This window comes from Molothrus aeneus, chromosome 13 (genome assembly GCF_037042795.1).
Source record: "Molothrus aeneus isolate 106 chromosome 13, BPBGC_Maene_1.0, whole genome shotgun sequence".
NCBI classification, from domain to species: Eukaryota; Metazoa; Chordata; class Aves; order Passeriformes; family Icteridae; genus Molothrus; species Molothrus aeneus.
The window spans coordinates 13,972,616-13,992,696 of NC_089658.1; the positions used below are offsets into that span (position 1 = coordinate 13,972,616).

The 20,081-nt window shown below is 41.8% G+C and overlaps 1 protein-coding gene across 1 annotated transcript in view; it reads right to left on the minus strand.

Annotated features, from left to right (window-relative positions):
• Positions 1 to 20,081, minus strand: part of AKAP13 (A-kinase anchoring protein 13) — a 205,322-nt gene that overhangs the window by 140,245 nt on the left and 44,996 nt on the right. Inside the window, exons 3-4 of the mRNA XM_066558526.1 lie at positions 17,850 to 17,946; positions 6,986 to 7,030 (exon numbers count right to left, since the gene is read on the minus strand). Of these exons, the coding sequence (XP_066414623.1) occupies positions 6,986 to 7,018 (33 nt within the window). The 5' untranslated portion in view covers positions 7,019 to 7,030; positions 17,850 to 17,946. The remainder of the gene's footprint in view (positions 1 to 6,985; positions 7,031 to 17,849; positions 17,947 to 20,081) is intronic.

Sequence of the window (20,081 nt, forward strand, 5' to 3'; positions counted from 1 at the left end):
TGAAATTTTGGCTTTGTGAAATCAACATCTTTATGAGCACTGCTCTCACATCAGCTTTGCTGTCAGAGCTGCCTCTAGCTGAACAAAATGACTGTCAGTACTTTGGTACAGGAAATACAGCAGGGGCATGTATCCTGAGGAATGACATGGGAAATGTGTTTGTGCATTCTAAAGGTAGCATAAGAATACATCCCACAGTGGAACAGTAGCTGAAGAGTATTTTTGTTCTCTTAAACTCAAATGCAGACCTCCATCGCTTATTCCTCCTGAGAAGAGAGGAAGCAACACTGTCAGTGATGCTGGGGATGGGACACCATCTCTTGGGTCTGTCCAGGTACTCCCAGCTCATCAGCTACCACAAGAAGTAATGAATCCCAAACACAGAGTCCAAGACACGTACATAATCTCACCCAACTTTAATATAACTCCTAGTGTGATAATATAAGGATTCCTTCTGCAGTTTCAGAAAGCAGGAGGAAGCAATCTAACAGCTCCCCAAAAGCAGATCATTGTCTCTGCTTTCCCACCCCTACCAGCTGTACCAGCTCTGGCATCTTCTGCAAGTCATATTAAAGTTCACACATAATGCTGCAAAGTAGTGGTGAGTTAAGGGCAGAATTTCAGAGCAGTGCTCCAGACTTCAAGCCAGACTGTTTATTGTTTACCAGCACTTTCACACCCACAAAACAGGATCACACAAGAAAAGTTCAAATAGATAATGAGGGGAGGAGGGCTTTGAACCCATATCCAGCACTTTTAGCTTCAGACAATTTGGAAGAAAGGTTGAGAAAAGGCCTCTGAGCTGCAATTTAAGCAACAGCTTCTCCTGGAGGAAGATGCTGCTGATGGTCTGGCAGCCTCATCCAACTTCTCCAGGCAAAGCTGCCTTCAGTAAATGCACTAAAGTCACCATTTCACCCACAGCCCTATGCTAACATCACACAAACCTCATGAGCTAGTCTCTCTTAAGAGGAGCAAGCCAAGCAGTCAGCCTCACAATAACCAGACTGAGCAGAAGTCTGAGCTGGGGTGTGACAGAACCCAGAAGCAGCAGCAGGGAGCTTGCCAGGGGACGTTGCTGAGCTCAGGTGGCAGCTGCCAGACACCCATTTCCACAGAAGGGATGGCTTCCTGCATGATGCAGACCAGAGTTTGGGAAGTGGAGGATGAAAGGAATCTAAATCAAAGATCTGAGTGACAAAAACTTAAAAGATGAGGTCAAGCACAGTTTAGTGAGGAAAGTATTTTGCCCTGGAGAATTAAAGCAGAGCCAGACAAGCTGCAATATACTCCTCTCAAAAAAAATCAGTTTATTCAGGCGCCCCAGCTGACTTTCTTAAAACCAACCAAGCAGCAGGTTCTTCCACAAGTAATGCAAGCAAATATTTTATTTGTAAAAGGTGCTCAGAGGCCTCCACTCATTCATTACTCAAAGACATTCTGAAGGTAGGGCAGAAAGCTAGTTTGTCATTAAGAAGAAATCAAGTACCCAACAAATAAAAGACAAGAGGTTTATCAGATCCTCTCACCACAGAGCTGAACTAAACATCAAGGCTGGCTGTCCTCTTGCCTAAGGACCTTGAGAGAAGCAAAAACAGGGCTTCTGTATAGTGACTTTCATGAGAAATTCCCACATCAAAAGCATGTGTGGTATGTTCTCCTTTTTCTGCTGGACTGACCTCAGATGCTCAGGCATCTCAGTGGCCTTTGTCACCATACATGCCACTAAGCAAACAAATTCTGCTTTAGTAGAAAAGTAACTTAAGCACAGCTGCCAACCTCATGACAGCATCTTACTGTAGAACTATAAAAGTATTTCATTTTGTCCTTTTGTCCCCTTGGCAGAGATTTCTGAAGAACATTAATCATATATCACACAACAGCGACACCTGAGGTAAGAAGCCAGATGTGAGGCACACACAGGTACAACACCTCACTGCACTCAGGGAGCCACAGCACTTGGGACAGACACTGCTGCCACAAGCCTCAAAACTCTGTATTGGGAACTTGTATCTTCAATTCTTTAATATTAACTCAGAAGGTGGGGGGGGTTTAAAGCATGAACATCAGAGGGTGTGACAATTGCTTTTCTCAGGAATACACAGTGCACTTCAGTAGGGCCTCATTCTATATGAATACGTAAGTGGGGGGAAAATATTACGAGCATTATCCTTTTTTTCAGTTTTAGATTAAAGCAGGACAAACTGGGATATTTACAGGAGTGGTTCATTCATTAACAGAAGAGGACCTACTGTACCCAAACCCCAGGTTATATTAAGAGAGGGTCAATGCATTCTTTCTGAGGCTTTTGAAGTTCATACTTCATTAAGCTGCAAGACATTTTGCCTTGGAAGTGGGAGCTCTCATCTCTATCAAAAAGTCTCCTTGAGAAACTCTGCAGGTTACACAGCTCCTAAGTGGCAGTTTAGACAAGAGACTCCATCCACAGACCCGATTAAAGACCAAAGCCAATGGCAGCATTTTTATCAATTAAGTGTTTGCCCTCTCATGCAATCACCAGTTATGACACATTTGGGTTTGTCACTCCAAATAACGTGGGCACACCTTAGACAAACCATGCAGAGGAGGAGTGCTGTGATTTAAAACAAGTTTGTTCCTTTTAATCTAAAAGGAAAAAGGAAAAAAAGTTTGCAGCAATACATCATGCTTCTCCAGCTGCTAATCTTTTCCATTTCACACCCACTGATCATTATCACCATGAAAAAATATTCCCGTCTTAAAGGCAGATCTAAGGTTGTAACCTTGGTTGCAATCAAGAGTAGATGAGATTAATGTTTCCCAACGTTTCCCTGCATGTCACCCCAGTGCTTTTCCAAAACATTCATACCCAAATACTGCTCTCCAGTCATTTTTCTAAAAAAATAACCCCAAACCAACATTGATTTCAGAGATGTAGGAGATGCGACTGGGTTACAAAAATGATCAATAATTCTACAGAGACCCCAGAGCTAGCAGAGGCTGAAATCAGAAGCTGTGCACATCACTTTTGAAGGGAGATTTTCTGGACACTCTATGCAGCTGAAGACACAACCTTGATCAATCTTTCACGCATACTCCATATTTACTAAAGTTTGGGTGGAAATAAGGACGTGGCTTGTGAGCCTTGATCCTCTTGTAATTAAATCTCCTGCTGAATAATCTGATGGACTCCCAATTAATGATAATGTTTTTAAAAAGATCAACACTTCACATTTGCACTTTCCCATGGATGTTAGCAACAGTGGAGTTTAATCATGACTAATGTATTCAATCTCATCTATAAACAGAGAATTAATGAATCACAACAATAAAATTACCACCTAATAATACACTTCCATTGTTCAGAGCATTGTTAATCCTTTTTTTTTTTCATACTCCTAGATGATCTGGATATTCCAATACAACAGTGACAAGAGCCAGGAAGTACCTTGCAATGCTGAAGTTGAAATTTTGACTTTTGCTGGTAGGGAGATACAACTTTTATAAAAACATGACAATCACCGAGGTCACCGCAAGCACGTAAAAAAACCAAAGAAAACTGAAGTTTGTGACTTCTCACCTCCCATCCTCCTGTTCCACCCAAGGCCTGCCAGTAAACAGAACAGCCTGGTCCTTCAGCTTTGAGACCCCAGGCTCCCTGAGCACAAAGGCCCAGGCAGACCCCAAGTAAGGTCTGAAACGCTGAACTGCATCCTCTACAGTGTGCCCGATAAGAACTCCCATATCAACAGGATGGCACCAGAATATAAGAGGGATGTGAGTAAAGTTAGTTTTGGACTGAATCCAGTGTCTGTGCATCAATAAAGATGTTCCCAACTGCAGTCTGAGGCAGATAACCAAAGGACTGCCTGGCTACAGGCACCCTTTTTTAGCAGCTGAAAAAATCAATGCATCGTAAGGAAGTGAGTTTGAACATTTTTATTACAAATTCACCCCACAATATTCAGCCACAGGCTCTGCTAAGTCCCACCACCCTTTCTAAATGCAATTCCATGCTGACATTGGTAGGGATGGGGGAGCTGCTTGCCCCCCATCCCACGTGAGCACCAGCACCACTCTATCGCACCCGAGCTAAATTGGGGAACACTTCCCTACCCTATCTCTCCTGGCACCAGCTCCTCAGCCCCATGACTGCACTGCTGGGCGCAGCTCCCAGGGCCAGGAGAGCTCCAGAAACAGCTCCTTAGTGGAGGTAACAACAGCTCTGGGTGACATATACAGTGCTCCTGGGGGACAGGAGCCAGCTGTTGGCAGAGCAAAGGAGCAGCAGCTGTCCCAGCACAGACCTGCAACAGTGCTGAGCTCCAGTTCCTGGCAACCTCATCAACAAGAGAACAATGAGGCAAGGATGAAATGAGGCACTGAATCACAAAAACACAACACTCATTATTACAGGATATGTTTTCCACCTTATTTCTTAATCTTCACACTTACAAGGGCCAGTAGTCTCATCATTACAGGCCGTGACCTCTCAGTGGTCACAAGCTCTGCAGAGGCAGCACAGATGATTTTTACAGAAGAGGTAAATAGAAGTTCAAGCAGCCAAAAGAAAGTACCAAGAAGGATACAGCAGGTGGTCTTCCTTCCTTTTATGCACACTGATTTGAGTAATACAAGAATCTCTACCCCTCTATTGGTGTGTATGTGGCAATATCATCTTTTCCATCACCCAAAAAACTTTGGCCCCAAGCACACTGGACATCTCAGGTTCCCAAACCCCCTTTCTTAATTATGAATTATGAAACCTGGGCAACCTGGTAATTACCAGACAGGATAAAGCATGCTTTAGCTCTCTAACTGGCTTCCAGGAACTGATCATTTTTTTACTTTCTCCTCCTAAAAGGAGCTCAGTAATGCTGCTGATGAAAACAACTATCTAATGGATCTTTCAGGATGAAACTCATGGCAGACTTAGTAAAAAAATATACAAAATTGAATAATCCTTAATCTAAGATAGCTTAAAAGAGGAAGATGCAAAGGTGTCAAAAACAAAAGGGTCAAGTGTGGGAGAAACATATTTTCCTAAGACAAAGATAGGGAAATCCTCTGACATGGCAGTATTGCCTGTTACTTCTAGTCATTCAAAGAGATGAAATTCCTTATGGAGGAATTAACAGAATACTGTTCTCAGTAATTTGAAAACAAGATCAAGGAGGCTGTATATGAAAAATGGAGTTGCCATCACTCTGAAGAAGGAATGTGGTGAGGTTTGTTATTTGTCTCCCAAAGGCCAGGCCACAAGACTGCTGTGTCTGCCTTTAGAAAAATAGAAATACCAGGAAGATACCCTTTTCTTTGTGTTCTGCTGGCACCTAACAACTCTCAGATGAGCTGTCAATTAGCAACACATGGAAAACAAAACTGATCTTAAAATGTACAAAGCATTTATACTGAGAGCAAACAGAAAGACTAAATCTTGACCTTTCAAAATTTCTTAAGCTACCAACAAATTTGTTTTTTTGAAAGGGAGCTGATTTGTGTATACACCTGGCCAGAGGAAGAGGAGAGAAAAGGGAGTCACTGATGTATTAATAATGTAACTTATTTGCATTGCAAAGAAACACTATACCAAGTGCTATACAATCATTATTTTACACCAGGCTACATTTGACCTCAGCCCAGTTCTCTGTCACCTGGGGATGAGGACTTCTAAGTGTACCACTTCAGTATTACATATTCAATAAAACCCCACACAAAACAGTGGGAAAATAAACTAATTCAATAGATAAGGCTGAGAAAACAAAGGCTCCAGATTAGCAAAGTCATACACTGTTCAAATGACATGGGAATAATTTTGTTCTGCATTACACCATTCATGTGTTTCTACTGTAGCAATTTCATCATATATTTGCACATAAGTTCCATTCTCCCTTAACGTGTCCTAAGCTTAAATGAAGTTTCTTCAAAGTCAAGGTACATTCAGTAGACTAGAGATTTAATAAAGTTCAGGCAACATTTAGTTTCAAAATTCAGTATACAGTGTACTCCTAGAAAGCCACTCTACAAAATCAGGTCACACTACATAGTATTTTAATCTTGCTTCAAGCACAGGGTTAGGAAAGTGGGTAGAGAATAAATTCCAATGCAAACTTCTAGTTGGTAATTAAAGGTAGGCAAAATTCAAAGCCCCCATGGCCTTAAAGGTCAATACAATCCATTATTGACAACATACAACACTCTCCAAGATAAAGGTCTATCACCAGTCCTGATTGTTTCACCTTCCTTCCCCTTAAAAACCACATTTGCAAGCAATTTTCCCTTCAAATTTTCCACCTTCTCATCCATCTCTGCCCTGGCTGGCGAGGTCTGTGGGCAGGACCATGAGCTGCAGCAGCTCAGCCTGCTCCCAGCATGGCAAGGCAGTGTGGAAAGCAAACAGTTACAGAGCTGGCTGGCAGCTTTGGCACAGACTGAACACACGCTCACACACCCCCACACATCCAGGTCTAATTTGACAGTGCCCATGTTCTCCAACAAAGCTGCTATTCAGGGCCAGGGGAAGCTTGTTCCTTATTCATGGAGGTTACGAGCTCGGAGAGGCTGACGTAAACCATCCCCTGCTGCAGCCCAGCCTTGCGCGGCCTCCAGGTCCACCCTGCCACGTTTAAAACTCCAAACAGAAATACATTATCACAGTGGGCAAGCCCTGCACACTGGGATGCCCTGTTTTCCACACTAGCAGTTTCTTCTCACCACCTCTCAACACATCAAGTCACACGAGCACAGCCATGCACGCTTTGGGGAGGAAAAACAGAAGTGGGGGATACCTGCACAGGGGCAGCATTACATGGCTCAAAACCAACTTAAAACAGTCTGCTGGAAACCAGAGGAGCTCTGTGACTTACCTGAGAGCGTTACCACTGAGCATCTGCAACTGAATTAATACAAAGAAACTCCTTAGGGAGCAAAGAAAAGAAGCAGCATCTCCAAAAAGCTGATGGGAAGTGTTTTGTGTGAATAGTAAAGTGTTTTAATTGGTACTCACATACAATGGAGCTTGTTGTGGATTAAGTTTCATGACCTCAGAACACTGAAACAAAAAAGAAAAAGCAAGTTGAGGTTATTTTTCATAAAATTGTAGGTACTTCTGTAAGTTGCTTTAGCACTCACACATTCCTTTTTCCAATAACCACTTTTTCTCTTCCCCTTCATGTCCATCTCAGTTCATCTTTCCTCCCAGCAATCCTCACTTCATATCTGCTTTTTATGGCAATTATCAATCCTTAATTGAAATTCTTCCACCAATTCCACCACTCCCCCATGAAAAATCAATTATGAGTATTTGCAATTCTCTCTGCTGGTCAAGAAATTCAACAACTACCTTGTCCAAGGTAATTTGGTGTCATTTTTTACCCCTTTCACTGGATTATTTGTTAAAAAACATTTCAAAACTACACAGAAAACAAACTATCAAAAATGCTCTGAAGGAAAAACTTCCAGAATAGATGATGCTCATATTCTGATTACCATTTTTCATAATCAAAATCTACCATTACTCATCCTGCAAAAGCTATTTTAGTCAAGAATCTTTCCTCTTTCTGGTCTGTCCCTGGAATTTCTCTATAACCTGGTGAAAGTTTCTTATATTGAGCTTTGAATCAGTTGAACCAGAATTTCTCTTGCATTAGTTCCTCCACTCCAGCAGAAAATATTCACTCTAAACAAAAGCCCTAAGTTTTCATTTAATGTGTGTATTAAGAGATCCAGGATCCTAAGATGAAGGAATGCAAAACAATTAAAAATGGAATTTCTGCTGTTACTCATGTCTGCAGAACTCGTAATGCTCTGCAAATACTTCAAGCTCTTTTTAAAATAGATGAAATACCATTCTTCTTTTCACACCAAAAATGCAGGATCTTGTTCATACTTTGCTCCTTTCCAAATCCCACAGTTTGCCTTTAGTGAGACAGAAATTAAACCACAGCCTAAGTTCTCTTAGCTGATTCCAGCTAGCCTTGCTCCCTCACACGCTCTCTTCATTTTACAAAATGTTCTTGTGCCAGTTGCTTTAAAATACCAGAGTGACCTGCCAAGCTTGTGCATCAAAACAGCCCTTCTGCAAAAGGTCCTCTGAGGCAGCCAGTAGATGGAGAAGTATTTTGCAAGAGTTTTAAATCAAATCCAATTCATACCTGCTTTTAACCTTGAGATTCCCCTTCATACAGCAAGAACACCCTGATAGTTATGTCTGATAGTTTTCACTGTATTTTCAGCTCTTACAAAAACTTACTCAGGAAAAGAGGGGATTAGTAGCACTAGCTGCCATTTGGGCAGGTGAGCTCCAAAAGCAGCTCAGAAAACAATCTTCACTTGTGCCCTACAACATGCCCCTGGCAGTTCCAGTCCTACTGAGGGCTCAAAATGAAAAAAAGAAACAAAACCAAAAAATGCACAAAATCTGCCAAGCTCACTCATGACCTATCTGAGCCTCTCTCTCCTGTTCTGAACATGGGTGTCCTAAACAGGAGCATAAAAACACTCCCTAGACAAGAGCATTCATTGTATCATACAGAAATCAAATCATGCTTAAAAAAAACCCCAAGCTTTCAAGCTCACTTCACATATGGATTTTTAGAATTTCTCATTGGTACAGACTAATTCCCTGTGAATTCAAACTCATAACAGTTTTTGTTGGGATTTTTTTTTTTGGCAGCAGCAGTGAAATAAGGTGACACTGTTGAACACTGGGTCTTGTCACAAAATCATGGGAATACTTCCTGCAGTAAGATTTTTTTCCCCCTCTTATTTTACTGGTTGGCCCTTCCATCAGTCACTTGAAGTGATTCCTTGGTTCATAACGTACATGTCATTCCAATTTTTCTAAGGATGCAAACTTAGTTTGCAAGGAGACAGGCAGGTTTGGAAGATATTTCATTTTATCTTGTTAGTTAGTTATTTGGCAGAAACATAGGAGAAAAACTGAGTGACAGATAAGCCTGAATGACTACTCTGAGTCAATAAAGGACTAAATTTAGGTTTCTAGACAAGTGAATTTCTCCAACCAATAGACAGGCAGGGAGCAGCCTCTGAAGAACTTTAAAAAACCTTTAATCAAGTAAGAAGAGGGAAAACAAAAAGCAGATCATACTGGTCATAACCTAGCCAAGATACACAGGGATCCTAACACAGTCAGTAAGTTGGACTACTTCAAATGTAAAAATGAGGAGGGAAAGGAAGCTAAACACTAAACTTTGTTTTCTCCTGTTATTAGAGGAGCACATCCTTCAAGCCAATGCCTGCTCTGAGCCCCAAAAAGCCATTTCTATCTTTTTGGGCAGGAAGAACTTGCTGTACCAGATACAGAAGAATGCAATGAGAATAACTGGCCCTACTGTGATATCAGGATCTGGACTGCACGTGAACTGTCTTGAAAGCCAAACTAACAAGAACAAGTACAAATCTAAATCTAAATCTAAATCCCACCTGCCTCACCCAGCTCCCACCCAGCAACCTCAGAGCAGCCTACAGATTCTGTTCCAGTAGCAGCTGCCTGCACTTAAAAACATTTATGGTATTTCTCACAAATAGCTAAACCTTTTGAATTTCAGTGAGAGATTTATCACAAGCTCCATATACATCTAGACAATTACATTGCAAGGTTTCTAGAATTATATTAGGCTTTCCACCTTAGGATAACACAGTGAAATCCCCTGTATTTGTAAATTGGAAAGTAGGACATGAAATGAAAATCCAGGTTCAAGTTCTTCAAAGCAACAATGGTTTTAGACGTTATAAAAATTTGCAGACATCAGTAAAATAGAAAGCTACTGGAGCCTTCTCAAAATGGGACAGACACCTTTCTGCTCTGTTAAGCACTGAAGAATTAATACACTGAGTTTTATTAATGTCTCTTTTAGAGAACTTCTGTGTTATTTCACATAAAATTTCATGGATGAGGACAAATGACTGCTCTTCATTTCTCTGGGTATGTTAATATATGTCAGGGAAAGAAAGGAAAAACAAATCATTTATTTGCTTTACTGTGGTTCCCAAAACCTCATCCAGAATTAGGGCCCCACTGGTTACATGCTGTAAAAATGTCAATGCAAACAAAGTTTCTGCCCTGAAGAGTTTACAAATAAGCACAGGCAGCAGGAAGGGATACAAACCCCTCGTGCTAAAGCAATAAACTCTCTTCTCATCCACTGCCCCCAGCTACCACTAATTTGGCCATAATTAGGTGGCTTATTTCTTCTAGGCATTGCAGGCAAAGTGTGTATCATGAGGACAAATCTGACAGGGAGGTCAGTGGCCAGGCCAACCCATCCCACATACAGTCTGCAGGGCTGAAGGACTTGGAACACCATGAGTGCCAAAATGCCTTTTCCATTTTCCCATCACACCCTGGTCAGGATTGCTCTTTTTGGCAGTGGGTTAAATCAAATGCTGGTTTCACTGCTCAGCTTCTGTGAGCTCCCCAGCATCCACTCCTGGCTGCCTGGCTCCATATGGAGCATATATAAGAAAGAAAACACAGGGCCACTCTCCAGAGCTGCCCATTAGCAAATTTATATTTATTTTTTTTATGAGAAGGAAGATCTACAGGATGGCTGAAACAAAACCAACCACTCTTGCCTCCAACAGCAGAGCAGAACTGCAACAACCCAGAGGATAAGGGATATTTAATCCACATGGTCCCGGTAGGAAAGCCTGCCTACCTACCCCTTTCCCTCTCCCTCATGCACTAAACAAACTTCAATTGTGTTTGAGTTCTTTCAAGCTTTTCAAGTTCAGTTTTTAGGTATTTTAAGTAAACTTCAGCTAGACATATACTTCAAGTTTAAGCTGAACTTTATCTGAATCTCAGCACTTGACCTTTTCATTTATGATTTTAACATTTGATTTTTAGAAACATTGATCCTTATTTGCAAAGCTTTACCCATGCACTCTGAGCCATACCAAAAAAAAAACCAAAAAAAACCAAAGCCCGAAGAAAACCTAACCCAATCTTAGCCATGAAGAGCTTGTGGTTGTAGGCAAGAAAGAACAGCCAAAAAACACATGAAGAATCTGATGGTTACAGATGGCATGGAAAGCATTCCAGCAGATAAACAGAAATGCAGAGAAAGCAGGATGGCTTTCCAGCTGTAAGTATCACAGCACTGCTGGGATGAAAGCCAAAGGAGGATTTACTTTTTTTTTTGATGCAACTGAACTTATTTTGTAAAAATTATCCTGTAGAACTGGTTTGAAGAGACTAAACTTTGATTTCAAGGCTCTGGAAGAACAATTTGCCAGGTAGTCCAAACTACATGTATCCTATAGAAATTAGGAAACTGCTACTGATGCTAGTTATCTGCAAGAGAGCAAGACAAACAGAATTTATTTTATATATTTATTTGAATAGGGACACCAATAACCCACAGTGGGGCAACCTGCCTATAGGCAACCCTTTAGGCAAATAGCCCAGAAGTTGTGAAAGAGTTGAAAGAAATCCCAGGACTTCCTGGGAGCACACATTCACCTCCATTGCTGAGCTGCATCACTTCCTTCTATATGGCTGCACTACAAAAATAAAACCAAGATTCCAAAACCACAACACTTCTCATTCAACAAAGCACAGTGTCCTCAAAGGCACTCCTGGTTGCACAAAATGTTAATTTATGAAGTACTTGGATATATCAAGAGGATTGGGTTTTGGGCCCTACAGAGCTGCTGCTCTAAACTACACAAGATAAATAAAGATGGGGAAGTGGAAAGTGAGGGGAGCAGAGAGGAGACCAACTGCCCATATACAGAGGAATTCCTGCTGGAGCCATGATTTCATGCAAAGAGAACTAAAATAGCAATGTCTTTCACAAGTTTATTGTTCTCCCCTAGTGTCAGGGGAATTGCTAAGCTGGAATATTCCCTTTTTCTTCTGAGTGGTATATGACCTTTATTGTGTTGTATTACCCATCATCAGCCTCTTCATTTTTTTTGTTATAACACAATTCTTTGAAAAAAGGCTCTTCTTGGTTTATTTTAGGGTTTTTTGGTTTTTACTTTTTTCTTTTTCACCTTTAGCAAAACTCTGAAAATGGAAAGAAACAATGACTTGAGGTTGGTTTTATTACTTACATTTTCTTGTGTGGTCTTTTTCCTGGGTGTATTCCTGCAAAGTTGAGACCTGCAGTAAGTTACTCTCACCTTGTGCTATTAGGCAAGACATGAGTTTGTTCACACACTCTGTTCCACGAGTTTCATTCAACACTGAATGAACACCAGAACTCACCATTCATAAAATGAATGAGCTTTCTAATCAGTGTAATCACTGTACTACTGCCCTGTCCTTAAAACCCATGTGAAAGGAGACTGAAAAAAACCAGGACAAAACCTACAAATAGCTTTGACAGGAAAAATAGACCCATAGCCCAGTTCTTCAAGAATGTGCACGGAGAAATTTGTATAAACAGAGTAGCTGCAATAGCAGTGACTAAAATAAACCCTAAGACAAGCACCATAATTCCAAATGCAGAACAACTTTCTCTGTAGCTGTAATAATGCATGATTTTGTATATCTGGTCAGAAACAGGGGGCTGGAGGCATTAGGAGAAGTAACTAATCCCAAATTTATTTAGCAGACACACAGGGAAGTGATACCACCAGGAAAAGTCATTGACCCTGGAAAGGAGAGGAGCTGGGGAAACAAGAAACCACATCTCAAACACAAAGCACCAAACAAGTTACCAGCATATTGTGTTTGGTATCACAGCTGAGCCTAGAAATACAAAACCTCCAGATATTTGTGTACAATCACCTGAATTTATGTAACTCGCTGAACATGATGTTTTCTCACTAAATGGATTGCTTAGGAATAAAAATTCATCCCTCATGCAGCATTTCCACAGGTGATACTGCTTCCCAGCTGTGTACTGTCTGCAAACAAAAACATATGCTGCCATTCAACTACAGACAAAACAGGGGTTTCTTGGGCACAAGGGAGGGATGAAAAGGAGGTTTAGAGATGTTTTGTGTTGTTCTGGATCTACCATCACTCTCCTCCAACAGCACAGAGGTAACCCAGCAAGCCACCCTCAGGAAAACCAGACACACACAGATTACCTTCACAAAAAGAAAAGGAACTTCACAACAATCTTCTCCTTCCAGAAAAAAAAAAAGGCAATTTAAAGAACATCTCTAAGTGCAAATTCTGCCTAAAATCTGCTGGATTTTTTTCTTTACAGTGTTGGAAACCACAGTACTGTGGCATGCATGTAAAAGAGCCCATCAAGAGCAGTGGGGGAGTTGGAGAGCTGAGCCACTTGCAGAGGGGCTGGAGCCTCACTGCAACACAAGCTAACAGAGCATCACCAATTTAATTGACTGATGATTTAATAAAATGCCCTGGATATTGATTAACTTGCTTTGCTTAATGTAGCTCAGCTTCCTGGCAGCAGGAACTGGCACCACACTGCTCCTGGGCTGGGAGCTGGGCTGCCCAGGGGCTGCACCCACTGCTTGCCTCACCCAAACCTCTCCCATTACCCTTCCCAAAATAATGAAGTGTTAACACAAAGCTAAGATACAGGCAGCCATAAAACACACATAAAAAATAAGCTTAAACCTTTATCCTTGCTATAGCAAGTCCCTAACTCAGCTTTGCCAGCCCTGTCTTACTCCAGAGCTAAACACCCTTAGTCTCAACATTAAGTTTCTTCTTTTGGACTATTTCAATCTCATAATTGTCAAAAAGATAATCACCTGGATTACTTAGAAGATATGAAGCAATATTGGGTTAACAAAAGCAGTGCTTTCCCCATGTAGGGGAAGGCAGAGATCCCTCTCAAATGTATTTGCTCCATCCCTTCACCTATTAGGAGGTACAAAAAACAAACCTACAAAACTCAAATCACAGCAGCTATCTCTTTACAGTTCGTATGCCCAATTTCAAATAAAGAAAGATACTGTAAAAGTTGGAAAAACAGAGAGTAAAAAAGGATTATTAGCCAGCTCTAATTATACAAACTGATCTCATCCTCTTGTCATAAGCCTCTTTCCTGTTTCCGGAATCTATTTGTGCTACAGAAAGACCAGCCTTCTGTAAATGTCCATGGATCATCAACACAGGCTGATTAATTTCCCATTTTACAGTACACACATACTGTCAAGCAATTCACTTGTAATCCAATATAACCCTGCCCTTACTTGTAAATTTTTTCCTCTAATATATTACTAAAGGCAAACAGTACTTAAGATACCAATTTGTAAAATCCAAACAACGTTTCAAAAGGAGGCATCATGCTTCTATAATGAAATAAAAATCAGACCACATCTTCAGTTCAAGTAGCTACATCCTAATAAAGTTAAGACCTAACAGTTGACTTGAATTAAAGAGCAGCATGTACGCAAGAGCACACATATGTTTAAACTCAAATTAAGTCCTCCAACAGGTTCTGGGGCAGCTGTTTCACGTATGCATGAGACTTTTATCTCAGGCTCAAATATTAACTTCCAGAAATCCTTAGCAGACATTCTAGCTGCCTCCTCAAATGAGCAAAATCCAATTTATACCTTCCTATACGTTCTCTTGTTTGAATACACGTTTTGGCAGTAAACTGTGGGGCAGCTCTCAATGAGAACCAGCTCATGTTTGCAGGGGTGATTCTTGACTTTGGGGTTTAACCAGGAACTCCATGAAAATCCCCAGGTATCAAACTGGGCAGCTGAAGCACCATGCAAGTTACTGGTTATCTCTGGAAACAGAGATGCATTATATGGGACAAGGTGAAGAATGGAGGGAGGCAAGAACAGGCTTTGGGGAGTATTTCACCCCAGTGCATAAAAGGATAAACACAGTGGAGAGCTGTCAACAGAGAGGAGATGCCTACAGCCTTACATATGCAGCGGGAGTGAGCAAAGCCTCTAACTATTGATTCCTACACTTCTTAATACAGCACATGTCCTAAAACCTTCTCCACTTCACTATTCTCTGACTCTCCAGGATGTGCTGTTTTAGGAACCATGCTGAGCAATGATGGTTTCAGTAAAAGAAACATCCCCAAGCCCTAGAGCTGAGCAGCAAGGCCCTGCTTCTTTCTGTGCTTCCCAAACCACAGCACTTGTACTGCACTCCCAAAAACACAGGCTTGCAGCAGAAAACAACCCATGATGCCCAAAACATCACACACACTTTAAAGCTGACAAATATTAAACATTTCCTAGCATTTACAAACCAGGTAGTTACCCAATGCATATTTTAATAAAGTCATGCACCAACCTTAACTCTCCAAAGCAGAGAGTTCTAGCCACAGGTCGAGTTGGAAAAAAATGGCATCAAGACCAAGATGCAAGACGTGTTTCTGCTTGCATTTTGGTCTAAGAAGCTCCAGTGCCCAACATTTTAATGTGCTTTTCTTTTCTGAAGAATACATCAGACTCACTTTTCCCTTTAGGCTCCATTTTGCAAATGCTGCCACTGTGGCCCCAGGCACCATGGACTTACTCAGGAAAAGCCTGGATAACACTTTACTCCAGAAGAAGAAAATTTCATCAGAAACTTCAGGCTTCCTACAGGAGTACCTGTGCTAACCTCACTCCCTGTGGCACAGCACGACCACATCTGACACTGCAGAATTACAAATTATTTCTTCATAATTGCTCCTCTTCTTTCAACTCACAAAACTATGGGAAAATGTTCTTCTCTAAATAATACACTTTAGGCAATGAGAGAACATGGTCATTTTGCTGAAACATCCTTTTTGAGGCTTGAAAAATGCTCATCATTCACTCAGCAACTGCAATGATGGAGTCACTTGGTGTGGCATTCCCTGCAAGGAAAATGAGAGCTCTGTTCCCAGGGCACTCTATTGCACTGGGAATATCCCACAGGAAGTAAAACCCCAAGCAACAGAAAATATTACATCCCTAGCCCAGAAAAGACAGAACACTCATTCAAGCCCCATTTTTAAATAAATTAAAGCATCAAATAATGAAAATCCAAGTAAGCACATTTTGTACCCAGTTCCACTACCCCACCTTCTGCACCTGAGCCTTCCTGCAGCACGCTTATATGCAGAACCCCACATTTTGCAGACACTTCAAACTGTTTCTTTCCACTGCCTTTACAAAGTGACCTTTCAGGCTGGTCACTCAGGAAATGAATGGGTTAAGTGCCCACAGGTCCCAGCCTCCCCAGTAAATCATTTATTACCCCAGCTCAGGGACAAGGAGCTCTGCAGAGGCGAGAGCCCACGCTGTGCAGCTGTTCCCAGCCAGGCAACTCTCCACAACTAACACAGGATTAAGCTCGGGGAGTGGAAATCCGTCCCTTCATTGCTGATGGCTTTTTTTCTTTTTTTCAAGTTATACAGCTATTTTAAATGTTATAGAGCTCATTAACATGAAGTTCATTAAGCAGTAACCACTTTATGAATGAAATGAAAAGATTGTCATTATAAACACAATTATGGAAATACTAGACCAGCAGGTAGAAAAAGGAAAGGGTATGAGAATGCTGCTCCTGAACTCCAAATTAGCCTTTCTTTTTTTCCCAGATCCTTCAGAGGAGGCACACCCAGAAATCAGACGTGAGGCAGAGGCTGGTTCCCAGGCAGGACTTCAGGTGAGAAGCTCTTGCTGCCTATGCTGGGCCTCCCCAGAGATTTCACTGCTGTAGCTGAGTGTAAAAAGTCATCCCTGTTCGTCACCCCCAAAAAGGGTCTGGAATCTTCCTCAGCAGTGAGCACAGCTTGCTGCAACTCACCACGCTCCCCAAATTAGCAGAAAGTTAAGAAATACTATGACAAATCAAGCCACAAATTGCTTCTCTGCAGCTGGTGTGCATTCCTCCTTTAAACATGATGAACTTGGAGGACAGCTCTCAGCAAGCCACTTATTCATTCCTGATAAAGCAGGTTCCATTCATAATCATGCCAAGGACTTCATTTCTTTCTCAAGGTCTGAAAATAGGTATAATTCCACTGCTCTACCTCACTGAAAAAAGGAAACCCCAAATTATTACGATACACACTTGTCTCTCTACAAGTAACAACAGTTTCTTTTTAATCCACCCAGCTGTTGCCACAGCTCAGTAACACCAAATGATTTGGACTCAATCTTGTTAAATCAGTGGTCTCGTAGGCAAGACCATTGAAAATACGAGGCATTGCAGGTTAGGGACAGTGGGAGGAGAAAAGAGGCAGCTTGCAGTGGTTTTCCTCCCTCCCTCCCTTGACAGAGCTCACACATGGCAAGCACCCATTTCCAGGCAAGGCTCTGGCAGTTTCTTTGCTTCAGGCTAACAGTTTTTGCACATTCAAGTCTTTTTGGAGAGAAAGGGTGTAGCTCCATGAGTCAAAACAGCTCCTGTCAGCATTGCAGTAACCATACACTCGTTTTTAGGTCAGATCCATCCCGTGATCTGGTTCACCACACCAAGAAGCTGGTGTTAGTTGAACAACAAACCCAGAAGCCTCAACAGCACGACTGCTCCGGGGCAGACAGACCGACAGCCGCTGTGCCGACCAGGAGGCACCTCAGCTCTGATCCCAGCCAGCTCCCGTGGAAATCCTGGGGCTGTAACCATATGCCTGCCTGCCCCAGGGACATGAAAGCTCCATCTTAAAATATTAGGGAAAAACAGCTGATGTTTCAAGTGCTAAGTGCTATTTTATACTTGGCATCTGGTTGATACAGGAGGCAACACCCCATATGCCTTTTCTAACCCAACCACAAAGAGATTGTATATTATGGCAAAATAACTTGTTGAATTTGTTTATATCATTGTAATTGCTTTGATATCAGCATTTCCTCCTCCTGTCAAGGCTAAGTTTGACAAATGGCTTGACAATGGGCAAACCCATTCTCCCAAACCCCTCATCTCAATCCTGGTGTATACCTACAAGAGCTGCCAAAACATTTAACCTTACTTTAACTGCATGAAGCAGTACAGGTGGCTCCAAGATCTTCCTCAGGTTGTTCCCACACCGAGCAGGGAGAAGTAGGGCAGGTCACAACACTCAGCTCCTAGAAGGGGAAGAAGAAGAAAGAGTCACCAGGTGCAAGGGTCAGCATGGCTGAGAGCAGTCCCAACACCCAAACTGGCACTGCAACACCTTCACCAAGGAGAATGGAAACCATCCCCTCCCTTGCTAACACATGTGGGAGGCATGTGTTGCTTCCTGCAGCAGTCCCATGTGGTTCCAGGAGCACACACAGGACAATGGCCACATTATGGAGAGAGCTATTTATAGACACACATGGGCATCTGGCACCACCTAAGAATAACTGCACTGCTGAGTTGTATTTGCTGCTGTCCTGCTATTTGGTTTATCCCCAGAGCTGTTGATCTGCTGTCCATCACCGTATCCCAAACAACTGAGCTGGCCTTAAGTCCTTTGCATCCATCAACACAGCCTCTCCCAGACAGACTCCATCAAACTGTTTGTGCACTCCATTAAACCAAGGTGTTTTAACAAGAACAAAGGTAGATGATGGCAGATGGTGACCAGCAGATGAAGCCCAAATCTACCAGGATGTCTCTGCCAAACTCTTTTGGGCTGCCTGCAATTTTCCACAGGCTGATTTCCTGCTCAGGGGCAAAATCTACTCAGTAGATTCATCCATAGGGATGGTCTCCAAAGCATACCTAGAAAGAGCAGTTAAAGTGAATCAAATGTCAAAAGGTGAAAAAGCCAAGGTTGGGTTATAGTTTATTAAATGGTGTGTGGGAGATTTTATTAGCCAAGTCAAAGTTATCAGGGTATCTCAGACCATCATTTGGTTACCACACCAGGAAAGGTTGTGGCTGCACACAAACACCACCTAACACCAGCACAACACACCAACTGCCTCCTCCTGTTCTACCAGAGACACTCTGCCCCTGCACTCTCCCTGTTGGGAAAACATCCATCATCTGGGAATCTCACAGCCTGAGCCAACCTGCCAACCTCAAAGTGCAATTACAAGCACAGAAATAACAATGGCAAAACTAGTTACCAGCTGGGAAATCAATTGTACTGTGTGAATTAGCTGGGGAAAGTACAGGACTGGAAGGTGAGACGCTGCACAACAAATCTCACTCCATCTACACAAGACCTGTAACACCTGAATACCTCAATGTCAGTTTTACACAATTTTTTTTTTTAAGATTAACAGCTAGAAGTTTATTTTATCCATTCTGCTGAGAAATGTGGAGAGTATTTTGCAAGGCACTACAGGGTACTGTGCTTTACTACAAATATGTTTATTTAGATCTAGACCAAATAGGAAAACCAAAAAAAATTTCATCCTCCTAGAGTACGAGGATTATGCATGAATTCCTTCATTGCCATGTCACACATTTCTGAGTTACATTCTTATGCCAAACTACTGGAGCTGAAAGTGGAATTACCTGAACTCTTAAATCCCAGTTAAGAGCATATAAACACTCTTTGGATTCATTAACCAGTAAAAACCACCCTCACAGTCACAAACAAGCAGACTAGAACTTTCCTCTGGCATTTTTGTAGTGTTATTTTCAGGACCTCAGTTTAGGAGATGGTTACTGTTTGATAAAGCAATGATTAACTATTTGCCCTCCTGTGTTGATCTCCAAGGAACAGCTCTTTCCAAGGCACATACAACAACAATACAGTGGTTTCACTCATTTCTGAGACACTGATAACTGGGCTTTCAAGAGTCTATTTGTATATTTTGGCAGGGAAAGCAGGGTTTGCTGCTATCCCTTTGAACCAACAAGGACTGTGGGTATGGCTAACGTTGCCAGGGTAGACAGTGAGCATGCTGTGAATCACTGCAGGTTTTTCCTCATCTCCACTAAGGAATGAGGGTGTGTGTATGGAAAGCTCACTTGGATGCTCAGGACTTGGAAAGTATTAGCAACTGGAGAAAATAAACTGGCCCAGCAATGAAAAACTAACATTAATCATAAAATTCTTCCTCACACTTTTTTGTCTGGTTTTATACTGTGGGAGTTTTTAGATTGCTACAAGAAGAAGAAAGTAACATTTAAAAGTCTTATATAATTTAGTTCTATGTGTAAAGAGCCTGCACAATCAGTAAGGTTGTCCACATCAAAGTACTAATTCTCCAAAGAACTGATTTCTGCTTCCCATGAAATCGTTTTGGGACAACTCCTGCATGCCTAAGCACACCCATTT